Raw genomic sequence first — 13404 nt, 5'->3', positions numbered from 1 at the left:
GAAATTGGAAAGAAGAAAAAATTTGGGAAAAGAGTAATCAGGATCATACAGGAAAATAATTCACCTGGAGTTCCTCTAGCCATTGGCATCTTCATTTCCTCAGCCACTTGGAGACAGTGGAAAGAGCCCTGTTTTCAGAGTTAGATTTCACTCCAGTCTTAGTTCTGTGTCTTACTGCCTGTGTGGTCCTAGGCAATTCACTTCAGCCTCTAAAATGTACAGGAAAAGAGGATTTCCCAGGGAGGGCTCATGTTGTGCAGGGTTTTATTTATGAAGTCCTGTGAGAAACAAGACTTGCCACTAACTTCCTCACTTCTCAGATTGTGATAGTTGACTATCTGAAATATTTTGTATTTTCAAGAAATTGCAAAACAGGTGGGAAAAAAGGTGTTTCGTGGAGTTTCTGTGGGAAAAGTTACACGATCAAGGTTTAACCTTCTACCTATAGTAGGTATTCAGTAAGGAATTTTGTTAAAAGTAGAAAAGTACAATCACTATAATCCTGGATGAAGGAATGTAGGTTAGTTGTAATGAATACTTCAGATATTTGAAATAGAATAGAATAAGTTGGCCTTTCTGTATCCGTTTTGGCTGTGCTATTACTTGATTTTAATTTAATTTTAAGTTTTTAATTGATCCATTACTTAGGAATTTTCTGATATATTAATAGGTATTCAGGCAGTAGCAAAGCAAATCTTGTAAAGGTACAAACTTAATGTTTTTTTCCTTTTTAAGGTGGCACAGTATATCAGCCTGTTACAGTGGTCACTCCACAAGGTCAAGTTGTTACACAGGCATTGTCACCTGGAACCATTAGGATCCAAAATTCACAGGTGGGTTTAATTCTCATGGAGTGATGTGAAGGTTGGTTTGATTTTTGGCTGCTGTGAGTGGAGGGTCCAAAGATTTGAGCAATACTACAGTAATTAGTATTAAATCAGACTGAATTTTATGTAAGTAATCTCTGTGGCAAATGTTAATTGGAAAATATTGCTGATGAGATTTCAATTCATGCAGCCTGGCACTTTAAAGAGTAGCTGTGACATACTTTTTAAAGCAGTTGCTAGTATAAATAAGAGAATTGAACAGACTCTATAGTAAATAAATGTCTTTATTTTTGATGATTACTTTCTCTTAACTTTAAGGAAGTATTGATGATGAAAACCTAACTTACAATGAAGTGATATTATTGAATAGTTTTTAGTTTTGATAAAGATTAAATCAGAAACAGTTTGTAGTTTTCAGTTTTTTGTATTAGAAACACTTATTTTGTGTATGTAAGAGGCAAAATGGCAAACTATATGGAGAGCTAACCTTAGAGTCAAGAAGGCCTTGGTTCAAATCCTGCCTCAGACACAATTCAGCAGGGAAAATCGTTTAATGTCTCGGTGCGCCAGCCAACTCTCAAAGACTATTAAGTTGAAGAGAAGGTGCCAGTCCACATGTCAGAAGAATTCTTCTGGTGGTGTTTTCCTTGCACTGATGAAATTACAGGTCCAGTCTCCCTCCATAATGTTTCATGTAAGACATGTCTGTAAGCACTCTTATTATAAACCTCTTATTTTAAATTCCAAGGTTTCTGAATGTTTGTTTTACCACATATAAAATTCTCAGGTTGCTTAAGAATCTAGTTTTAGGATAATGGGAGAGAACCCATAAGAAAAAAGTGACAGATGAAGTAGAAATTATATTCCAAGAGTAGTTTTTAAAAAATTGAATGTGGGCTCATTTGCTACATTGTTTGAAAGGAAGATTATAGCTGCCATGTGCAGGAGTTCATTAGGCAAAGCATATTCTCATTGTATTGAGTGAAAACTTAAAATCAGCTATCTATAGTGGCTGTCACATTTAGCTGTGTCTCACAAAGGTACATTTTTCAGCTGACTGAATCTTACTTTTAAAATTTTAACAGTCACATGTCTCTCTGCTTTCTTAAACAGTGTACTTTTAACTTTTTTTTTTTTTTGGCTCCCTCACAGCTAAGCTGTAGTCAGGGTCTGTTATTCCTTTGTCCACTCCCAAGTCGTCCTTGGCTTTCAGAAGAAAGGTAAAGGTGTAGTTGAGAGAAACATCCTGGGAGTAAATTGCCTGCATTTGATGCTTTTTGTGTTTGCACCACAGCTCCCAGTAAAGCAGGGCTAGAGGTGAAAACATTGCCCTGTGGTGGTGCTGGGATTAGGGTGAGCAATAATATACATCATCACCTTTCCTTTTGTTCCTATGGCTGTAATTAAGGAGGTGTAGGGCTAGAGAGACACTCCATTTAAGTTAGCTGGTGATGATGGAGGGTTATGTGGTGTGACAGAAATCTGCTCTCTTTGATAGTCTGCTGTGTGAGTGGAAATTTCAGCATTGTCCCTGAGGATTGCAGTATCTCTCAGTGTTAATGATGCAAAGGATAGAGAGGTTTCCACAAGCTTTCCTTTCTGTATTGGACTTGGCTAACCGAACTGGGACCACTTTACCATGAACCTAACAAATCCATTCCCATGATGTATTCAATGATAGGATTGTACTCCTGATCTCATCCTTTTCCCCAGCAATGTTCTTTGCCCCTCATGTGGTAGTTTCTCCAAAATCTCCTACTTCCATGGGGGTTCTCATGTTTCACCTGAGTGTACTTCCTAGGGATTTGGGTCTCCTGAATTCCTTTAGAATAGCTATCTTATGAATAGTAGGCTCCTTCAGGAGTCTATTAAGTATGATTTAGAGATATATAATATCCAGTTGACCCTCAAAGATGCCTTTTTCTGCTCAGTAAACTGTTACCTGAGGATAAGGCCTCTGAGCCCTCATTAGTCTTATAGTAAGAATAAAGCATCTTTGGGAAGCTCAGCCACCTTGGTCTTAACAATCCGAATCTCATAAAGACAGGATACTGAGGGCATTGAGGAAATCAAGCAAGACACCAGGGCCAAGGCCCCCCTTCTGTCTCTTCCCTTGGCATTTCTTGTCCTAGTAGCCATCAGTCTCTTTACTGAACATATGTTTTCATAATCAAGTATATAATTGCTCTGTTCCTTTGATGTAGACTTCCTGGGAGAGCAACATTGAATGGTTCTACTTAAACTGATCTGCCTTTTGTTTAGCATTTAGGAGTGTATCTGTGCAATCCTGGATTGGGGAAACTCCCAGTTAGTGACTGCTTCCAGGCAGGATGAGTGCTGCCTAGGAACTTGGTTCTAATGGCTACTAAGGCCTTCAGTTTGTAAGGAGGTGGAAGCTTCTTCAGATAGTCAGTAGTGTATAATTAATTGAAAACCCCTAACTTTTTTAAAACGGAGAACACCTTCCTAATTCTGTTTTCAGAATTAGGTAAGCAGAGGACTCACTTTAGGAAGCCAATCTTACCTGATTCTTGGCCAAACCTGCTGAAACAGATATGCAGTTTTTCTAAAAAAAATTGTAATGCTATCTTAAACAGTATATGGCATCAAAATCATCTGGCAACAGGGAATCCTCATTTATTGCTTCCAACTTACAAAATCTGGCTCTTGTGAACAGATTTTCAAGGACGGTGCCTGTTGCCCATAAGTGAATAAGATACACATGTAAGGCCTCCTCCAGCTGGCAATATTTGATCTTCAGGCAACTAATTTCCTTTCCAAAGCACTTTCTAGTCTTTCTCATTTCAGGACTCACTTTGGTATAGTGATTTATCAGGTCCCAGTCTGAGGTGGGGTGGGGACTAGGGCTAAGATTGCATTTTTTAGCATTGCTTTGCTGAGATTGGGAGTGTTACCACTTCTTTTTTTTAGTTTATCTGAAACATAATTATTTCTGCTCTAGAATCTCATTTTAATTCTGTGAATATTTGTTTTAAGCGTAAATGAAATGTTGTTGGATTCTGTTTTTTAATACATTATGTCTTACACTTTACTTCCCGACATGTACCACTGGCTTCTTGCTATTTCATGAACAAGATACTCTCTTCTCAGCTCTGGGCATTTTCTGTGATTATCTCCCATGCTTGGAATGCCCTCCATCCTCATCTTTGCCAGCTTACTTCCCTGGCTTTTTTTTTTTTTTGGCTATGCAATGGGTTAAGTGAGTTGCCCAGGGTCACACAGCTAGTAAGTGTTATGTGTCTCAGGGTGGATTTGAACTCAGGTCCTCCTGAATCCAGGGCCAGTGCTCTATCCACTGTGCCACCTAGCTGCCCACCTGGCTTTCTTTAAGTCCCAACTCAAAATCCATCTTCTATAGGAAGCCTTTTCTAACCCCTCTAAATTCTACCATCTTTCCTCCTTTTAATTATTTCCTATTTATCCTGTATATAGCTTGTTTGTAAATATTTGTTTGCTTGTTGTCTCCCCCATTAGATTGTGAGCTCCTTGAGGGCAAGGACTGTCTTTTGCCTCTGTTGGTATCCCCATTGCTTAGCACAGTGCCTGCCACATAATAGGTACTTAATAAATGCTTATTGACTGACAGTTTTGCTATCTTCTATAGGTAAATTAATTACATTCATATTATGGTTATAACAGTTAACTGTATATTTCCTTTTAACATATCCTCATATACTTCCCTCTTTCCTCCTCCCCTCCTTACATAGAATGTGATAAAAGTGAAGCAATGTGAACAACTCTTGAGATTTGTAATTGAAGGTATCTGCTTCCACTCCACTAGCCCTTTCTCTCTTTCCCTTGCAATGACTCCATTACTAATTCTTATACTTTTTTTTCCTTTTAATCCTCCCTTTATCATCAATCCTTTAAAGTTGATGTTTGTTTCCCTTGTGACTATTCCTTCCCCACTTCTTTCCTTTAGAGTAGTTGCTTCTAACTTATCCTGACTAGGATTCCTTAGTCCTTAAACTATTTCTTTCTAGCATTGATTAATTGATTGGCTGCTATTGAAGATTACAGAATTTTATTTTTTACCTAGAAGCTCTGGTTTTTGTCTGACATTCGTGAGAGTTTTCATTTGAAGGTTTCTTTCAAAAGATGACCAGTTGATTCTTTGATTTGATTTGATTTATTTGATTTTTGACTTTGCCCTCTGATCCTAATAAATAAAGACAGTAATACTAGCATTTATATGGTGCTATGTGCCAGGCACTGTGCTCAGTGACTTATAAATATCTCATTTTTATCTGGACAGTTTTTACTTATGACTTCTTGAAATATAATGTGCTTATGGTCATGGTTTTTAAGAAATGTGATGATTCTTATATTTTCTCTCCTGAATCTGTTTTACAGGTAATTTCTCTTTTGATAATAGACATGTTACACATTCTTCTGTTCTTTTAGTTGCTTGATCTTTTATTTTCTACTTCTTACCTAATGGAATCATTGAGTTCTGTGTGGTCCATTCTAATTTTTTTTTTTTGGAGTCTGTTATGTGGACATGGTTTTCTTCCTTGTATTTTAAACTGCTTATTCCTCCTTCTAATTCTTTTCTCCAGAGCTCTTATTTCATCTGTAATTCCATTTTTTCTTCCAGGTTCTTCTGTCATCTTTATTACAAAGTCATTTTTTTTTTCTCTGAGCCACTATTTGCAGTTGTGAAGTTACTCTCTGTTTCTAGGTTTACCTCTTGGGTATCTTTTGATCCATAATGTTACTTTATAGAGTGTTCAGTGAGTTGAGACTTTGTACCAAGGTCAGGCTCTGCCTCTTCCTATACTCTTGAATGATGCTGACTTTGCTTTCCTAAATTCTTGCTCCTGGCTTCCACTTTCCTTGGTGAGTGTGCTTTCAATGTTACCAGGCTTCAGTGTGGCTGGTCAGAGCTCTGGAGTTAGCTATCCTCAGATAAGCTACTCCATGATCATTCTTCCCTGGGCCTTCTTCCTTCCCCTGTCAGTTAACAAGGATTATAACAAATGCTTAATAGCACCTTAAGTGACTACCTTGAATTTCTGGCCTATTTTACCTGCACTACAGCCAGCTCATCTAGTAGGATCCCTCTTCCATTGTCAACAATTTGTTACTGCCCTTTGAGGCACTGGATGAAAGAGCTTACTGATATTTTTCTTCAAATTTCTTCATCATTGTTCAACTTGGTGCTCTTTTTAGATTATTGCTGGAATAAAAGTGGAAGAATTATGCTTATCTGTTTGTTCTTACATGACCACCTTAGCTGGAAGCATAACATTTCATTCTTGAGAGCTTTCTATTTTGTGGGAGCCTGAGTGTCCTGTAGAATTTTAGGTAATGGAGTTCTGCCCTTCCTTTTTCTGAACATGTTTTATTCTGCCTCCCTAAAATATGTCAGACTATTCCCAGCTTTCTGTGTATCACAGAAATACTTTGCTGTATCATAAAGTTTAAGAAGGATCAGTTACTTCATTTCTATCATAGCAACTAAGTTCATTCTCAGATCCAGAATAGAAGTTCCTGTCTTCCTACCTTTTGAAGGACAAAATTATAATTAATGTAAGTTAAGAAATTATTAGCTGCTCTGCTGTAGGCAGAAAGAGACATCCGTATAACCGAAGCCCCAACTTCCTCGTCATGTCCTGCCAGATTTGTAGTCTGTTTCACAAGTTCTCCTCATCCATTTTGTCTTTCTCCTCAGGTAGTTTGTACTGTACTCTGGCAGCATTGCCTCTGATACTTCCTCTGTTGATTTTCATCCATATGTTTTCTACCATTTCTCTTTTCCTTCTGCTTCTAGCATTTTTTACATGAGCATTATTTTTTAAGCATATAAAGCTGTTCTACCCTTCTACTTTACTCTTCCAAAACCATAATCCAGCATTACCAAATCAACTAAAACTGCTCTCTCTAAAGTTACCGGTGCTCAGTTGTCAAGCCTAGTGGTCTTTTCTCTCATCCTCATACTCCTGGACCTCTTGCCTTTGACACTGTTGCTCACCTTCTTCTCCTTGATATTCTCTTCTCTCCAGGTTTTTGGGAAATCACTGTCTCCTGGTTGTCCTTCTACCTATCTGATCACCCATTCTCTGTCTCCTTTGTTGGATCTTCAAATCCTTCTGGATAAAGAATCCTTCAACTTCAGGCCCCAATCTCCTCCTTTGTTCTTTGTGGGTACAGGGGTGGCAGCCTCTGCTCAACAATAAACATTCTCAAGCCTAGTCATTTCTTTCACATCCCAGTAATTCCAAACTCCTGAAGATCTGTACCCAAATCCTGTTCCTCAGCCCCTACCACTTGATTTCCTCATTCTCATCCCTTCAGTCCTACCACCTCAAAGTTTCATCCTAACTCCTCCCAACCCTTCCATTGCATCCTCTGGGAATGCCTGTTCCATAGGCAACAAACTTCCCTTCATCTTAAATCTATTCCTCTTCTACTCTTTCCATCTGCTAGCTCTTACTGAAACCTGGTTTCCCCATGATGATATGGCCCCCCTGGTCACCCTTTCCAGTGCTAGCTGCATCTTTGCTTATACTCCTCAGCCCACCTTGCTCCCCATTAACCCGTCCTCCATCATTCAGTAACCTCTCTTCCTTTGAGGTTCATATTATTCACATCTACCACTCAATCAAAATCCTGGTAGCTGTTGTCTACTGACCCACAGGTGAGTCCCCTTCCTTCTTCAGTGAGTTCAGTACCTGGCTTACAATTTTTCACTCCTACCTTCGTTCTAGAGAACTTCAACTGTCATTGATTCTCCCTCACCACTTAGTTCCTTAACCTACTTACCTCCTATAAACTACTCCTCCACCCCACCTCAGCCACACACAAAAATGGTGATACACTTGCTCTTATCACCTACAAACATACCACCTCCATGTTCAAGAATTCTGAAATTCTTTTATCTATTGTCTTTTCACCTCTCCCTCTGCCCTTTTCTCACAATATCCTACTCTTTATCTGTGTCATAAATTCCAATTCTTTGACCCCTCAATCTCTCCCAGGCCACTCTCCTCTTTTCTTCATCTTGATTTCTTGGTGAATCAGTTCAACTTCACGCTGTCCTCCTCTCTTGAATCTCTTGTCCCCTTATATTGCTAATTATGCCCAGCCAAGTCTTAGCCTTGGATCACTCCCACCATATAATGCCTTCATACTTACACATGTGCTGATGAATGAAGGTGGAAAAAATCATGCAGCCATTCTGACTGGGTCCTCTACAAATTTGTTACACAACCTCAACTGGACCTTACCTGTTGTAAGACAATCCTATTGTACTTCCTTTATCAATTCACTATCCCACTCTCCACAGGGACTCTTCCAAATCTTTTCATCCTTCCTCAAACATTTCATGGCTCACCTTCCTCCTCTCTTCTTATCCCCTTACAATCTGGCTTCCAGTCTTATCATTACACTGAAACTGCTCACTCCAAAATTACTAATGGTCTCTTAATTGCCAAATCCAATGGCCTTTTCTCAATCCTCATTCTTCTTGACCTCTCTAAAGCCTTTGACACTGTTGATCACTCTCTCCTCCTTGGTACTTTCTTCTCTCTAGTTCTCAGGGTACCACTCTCTCCTGGTCCTTCTTCTGTTTATCTGACCACTCCCTCTCTGTCCTTTGTTAAATCCACATCCAGAATCATGCCCTCTAATGATAGGTGTCCCTTAGGGGTCTGTCCTGGGTCCTCTTCTCTTCTCCTTCTATATTACTTCACATGGTGATCTCATCAGTTCCCATGGATTTAATTATCATCTCTGTGTTGATGAATGTCAGATCTACCTTTCCTGCTCCAGTCTCTCTGCTGACCTCTAGTCTTGCATCTCTAGCTGCCTTTCAGACATCTTGAACTGGATGTCTAGTAGACATCTTAAATTCAATATGTCTAAAATCACACTCATTATCTTTTGTACTAACCCCTACCCTCCCTCCCCCGCCCCACCTTCCCTATTACTGTAGGGGGTGACATCATCTTACTACTGCCCTAGGCTCACAACCTGACATGCCAGTGCTGCCTTCTACCTTTTCAGATCTATCTTTTTCTGTCTTTTTTTTTCAGATCTATCTTCTTCTATCTTTATTCTACCTTTTCAGATCCTTTTTATTTTTCCCTCTTCCTTTTCACGTGGAAGAAGAGCTTCAGTTTTCACATTCTCCTTGCTGACATAGTTAGTAGCAAGAGATTTCATGAACTTCTCCACCTTCTAGAAGGGAGACCTGCCTGCGGCACTTGAACAGAAATACCAGTCACTTAGCCATGGAAGAAATGTACACACTGCCTATTTATGCATTCTCACTGTTCTCCTTACTTTATACTGTCCTGCCTCTGACATCTATGGGCTATGTGATGTTGGGCTTAATATGGACATCCCCTTAATTCTAAAAGTTAATGGTGTCAAACTCAAACAGAAACAGAGGCCACTAAACTGTACATATGGCAACTGGGTGGCATAGTTGATAGAGTGCTGGGCCTGGAGTCAGGAACACTCATCTTCCTGAGTTCAAATCTCAGACACTCACTAGCTGTGTGACCCTGAGCGAGTCATTTAATGAGCTGGGGAAGGAAATGGCAAGTTACTCCAGTATCTTTGCCAAGAAAACCCCAAATGGAGTCACAAAGCATAAGACAGGACTGAAAAATAACAAACTGTACATAAGGATCCCTGTGGGCCCCATATTGACTTAGCTTTAATATGTAACATTATCTATATTTTGTTATATTTTTATTTATTTTGTTAAATATCTCTCAGTCTGGTTTGGGCCACAGTCAAGAGTGTTATAGGCCACATTTGGCCCATGGGCCTCATGTTTGACACCTTTACTATCAGTTACAAAGAAAGTGTTGAACTGCATTGGTACAGGCAGTTTCCTAGTCTAGGAATTATTTATATCGGTATGTCATTTTTTGTTTGAATTGGCCAAGATCTGCCTTCTTACCTTTCCTCCACCATCACTCTTCCCTATTCCCTCCCTCAAACCCCCAAGAATTAAAGAAAAACAAAACCCATTACAAACAAATGTAGTCAATCAAAACAAATTTCAACACTGGCCATGTCAAAAAAAATTTCTCTTTCTAAAAGCATTCTGAGTTCTTCACCTTTTTATCCGGAGACAGGTAGCATGTTTCATCAGTAGTCCTCTGGAATCTTGGTTGGTCATTACACTGATAAGAATTCAGTATCACATTTGTAATGATAAGTTTTTTGAACCAATTTCCCAATCTATGAGGGCATCCTGTAGACCCCCATTCTTTGCCACCTCAAAAAGAGCTATAAATATTTTTGTACTTTCTTCAAATTTCTTTTGCTTAGGACTACTACCTCCCATAACCTACCCTGCACACACATCCCCATTCCCCTACTCCCCTTCTCTCCTTTCCTTCCTTTTTTCCCTGTTGAGTGAAATGTGTTTTTGTACCTCACTCTAAGTATATGTGTGTGTGTGTGTGTGTGTGTGTGTGTTATATTCTTCCTTCTTTTGTTTAGTTTAGAGAAGAGTAAGGCTCAGGTGTCAGCTGCTCTCCCCACCCCACTCCACTCTAGATGTCTACTTATACTTTCTGATTATGTGAGATAATTCTCCCTAATCTTGCTTTCCTTTTCCCACCTCATCCCCACTCCCCACAGTGTATTCCTCTTCCCCTCATTCCATTATTTTGTTAAGATCGCTAAGATCTACAGCAGAGGCACTCCCTCTATGAACCCTGATAATGATAGGGTTCAGAGGAGATACAAGTATCATCTTTCCCATGTTTAAATGTAAGCAGTTTATCATTGTTGAGTCCTTTGTCATTGTTCAGTCATGTTTATCTTTACATATTTTTCTTCACTCCTATTCTTGGAAGTCCTCTATTTCATTAAAAGACCATTTTCACTCTGTGGCATTATACTCAGTTTGCTAGGTAAGCTATTTTTGGCTATAAGCTCTTATCCTTTGCCTTCTAGAATATCGTATTCCAAGTTCTCCATTTGTTTAAAGTCATGGCTGCTAAATCATGTGTGATCCTAACTATGGCTCCTTAGTACTTGAATTCTTTCTTTCTGGCTGCTTTCAGTATTTTTTGTTTGACCTGGAAGCTCTGAACTTTGCTATTAGGGTATTCCTGGGATTTCTGGGATTTCAGGAAGTAAGTAGATTCTTTCTGAGTGGAATAGAGACCACTTACCCAAATAAAAACTCAGAGATATCTCCAGGTAGAAAACAGAAAGTTTTATTCTAGCAAGTCTCGTGTGAGAGTTGGGCATCTCCTACCCAGGGCAGACTGGTGTAGAGAGGCAAAGCACAAACAGCAGCAAGCAGTATATATAGTCTTAGACAAACCACTCCAAAAAGCCCCCTCCCCACCTGTTTGTCTCAATCTCTTTATCCTCATTGGCTGAGGCAAGAGACCTCACAGTCTATATTCAGAACCCAGGAGATACATTTTACTCAAAGCTAGCTTGGGAGCTAGATGATTGCCTTATTTGGTAAAGTTAAGGCACAAAACAACAGAGGGGGTGGTTACAAAACGGGGGGGGGGGCAGCTGGTGCACAACCCCCTTCCCCAGAAACGAAAGTGAAACTTAGGCCCAGCTAATGCTGAAGCCTTACTACAGTTATGGAGCATAGCTTACATCTTACATGAGAAACTTTCACTTGTCCCACATATTTCTATTTACGTTGTACTCTCCAGATCTAAGAACTCTGGGCAGTTTTCTTTTAAGATTTCTTTAAGATGTTCAGCCTCTTTTTTTTTTTAGCAATGGCGTTTAGATAGTCCAGTGATTCTTAAGTTTTTTTCTCCTCTATTTGTTTTCCAGATCAGTTGCTTTTGTTTTGAGACACCTTACATTTTTTTCTATTTTTTTTTCAGCTTTTTCTTTATTTTGATATTTCTTGTTGCCTCAGGGAATCATTGGCTTCTATTTCGTCCATTCGAATTTTTAGGGAGTTTGTTGCTTGGGTAAGGTTTTATATTTGTTGTACTAAGCTGGTAATTCCCCTTCCAATTTTTTCTTCCATAGCTTGTCATTTCTTTTCCATTTTTTTCCTCAAACATTCTCATTGCATTTATAAAAAACATTTTAAAACTCTTTCTTCTTTTTTAACTCTTGCCTTATCTCTTCCAGGAATTCTCTTTGAGTTTGTGCCCAAGTTATGATTTTCTTTCAGGCGTTGCCTGTAAATATTTTTGAGTCATTCTTTTCTTCTCCTTTCGTGTTTTGAGCACACCTGCCACCATAATAAGTCATTATAGTGGGGGAGAGGGGTTGTTTGTTAATTTTTCCAGCCTACTTCCTGACTTGGGGACTCAGTGCTGGTCTTGGTGGCACTTCTGGAAGGAAGGTCTAGGCTGAGTCCTGTTGCTACTTTCTTGGGGTATTAAGTATTGTGTTATTCCAGGATCTCAGGGACAGTCTGGAGAGCTACAACTTTTTAGAGCTTCCAAAGTGGTCTGATCCATTGCAAGGTCTTATTGCTGTCTTCCCTGTCCTACCTTCCCCTTTTCTCACCCCAAATCCCCGTCTGAGTTTTGCAAGATCTTAACCTGGGTTTGGGTTTTTTTAAAAGTAGACTGCTGCTGGACCCACCATGCATAAGCCTGCTGGAAAGCTCTGTTGGCTTATAGTGGCAGGATTGTAGGTTTCCCTTTGGTTTAGGATTGCTGCCTTGGTGAGCTATAGGTGAGCTCTGCAGGTGAGCTTGACGCTGGAAGTGAGACCCTGCTCTGTAGCTATCAACTGAGCCACATTACTGCTGACCATGTATGAGCTTCCTCCTTTCTCCAGACACAGCAGTCTCCCTACATGGGAATACCATTCCCCTGTGCAGCTCTCTTTCTCAGTCTACCCTAGATCTCTGACTTCAAAATCAGTAGTATGTGACAAAGCTGCCTGTTCACACCTGTCTCTGTCACGGTGCCCCAGTGTGGATCTGGGGGTGCCTTGGTCTGGGTCTGGGACCCTCTTTTGCCCTGGTTCACAGCCTCTTCCTGGTTGCTGTCATGCTCTATGTGGCATGCTTCTGTTAATTCCTAGCATACATATAGCTTAAAAATCTTTACATAAAGACTCACGTTGAAGGTGAGATATGGGTCACAAAAAACTATCATTCATTTGTCATGTCATGCACAAGGAATTGTGTCAGCCAGTTTTGTGATAGTCTCATTAGGACAACAACCTGCAAACTTTTTAAAGAGGCAAAACGTATGCATTTAACATAAGATTAACTTCCTCCTCAGATATATACATTATTTCAACTTTCTTTGTGAATCAATATTATTATCATTATTGTAAAAGTTTTTCTGTGTTAAGACATGAAGCATTTCAGTTACAAAATCAAATTTTAAAATAAATAAGCTAAATAGATTTTAAGTTTAAGGAATAGAAAATAAAATGGAAGCATGGTGACACATGCTCTACAATCATGTAATTTCATAAACAGAAATGTTTAGGCCATTTGCTATAATAGAACTTAAACCCTAAACTACCTATTTTTGGGAAAAGATGCTAGTTAATATTAAAATTTTCCATATTGACCTAACATAGAGAATTATTTGGAAGCTGTGGTAGATAATCACAAATTATTTCAGAGAAGCTA

General features: G+C 39.3%; 1 protein-coding gene across 4 annotated transcripts in view; it reads left to right on the top strand.

Annotated features, from left to right (window-relative positions):
• Positions 1 to 13404, top strand: part of PKNOX1 (PBX/knotted 1 homeobox 1) — a 166350-nt gene that overhangs the window by 117885 nt on the left and 35061 nt on the right. For all 4 annotated transcript variants that reach the window (XM_020973870.2, XM_020973868.2, XM_078146502.1 and 1 more), the window contains one exon: positions 736 to 833. In XM_020973870.2, coding sequence (XP_020829529.1) covers positions 736 to 833 — 98 coding nt within the window. The remainder of the gene's footprint in view (positions 1 to 735; positions 834 to 13404) is intronic.

This window comes from Phascolarctos cinereus, unplaced genomic scaffold (genome assembly GCF_003287225.1).
Source record: "Phascolarctos cinereus isolate Bilbo 61053 unplaced genomic scaffold, phaCin_HiC Scaffold_726;HRSCAF=1367, whole genome shotgun sequence".
NCBI lineage: Eukaryota > Metazoa > Chordata > Mammalia > Diprotodontia > Phascolarctidae > Phascolarctos > Phascolarctos cinereus.
Note: the sequence above shows the minus strand (reverse complement) of the source record. Positions and strands in the feature narration are given on the sequence as shown.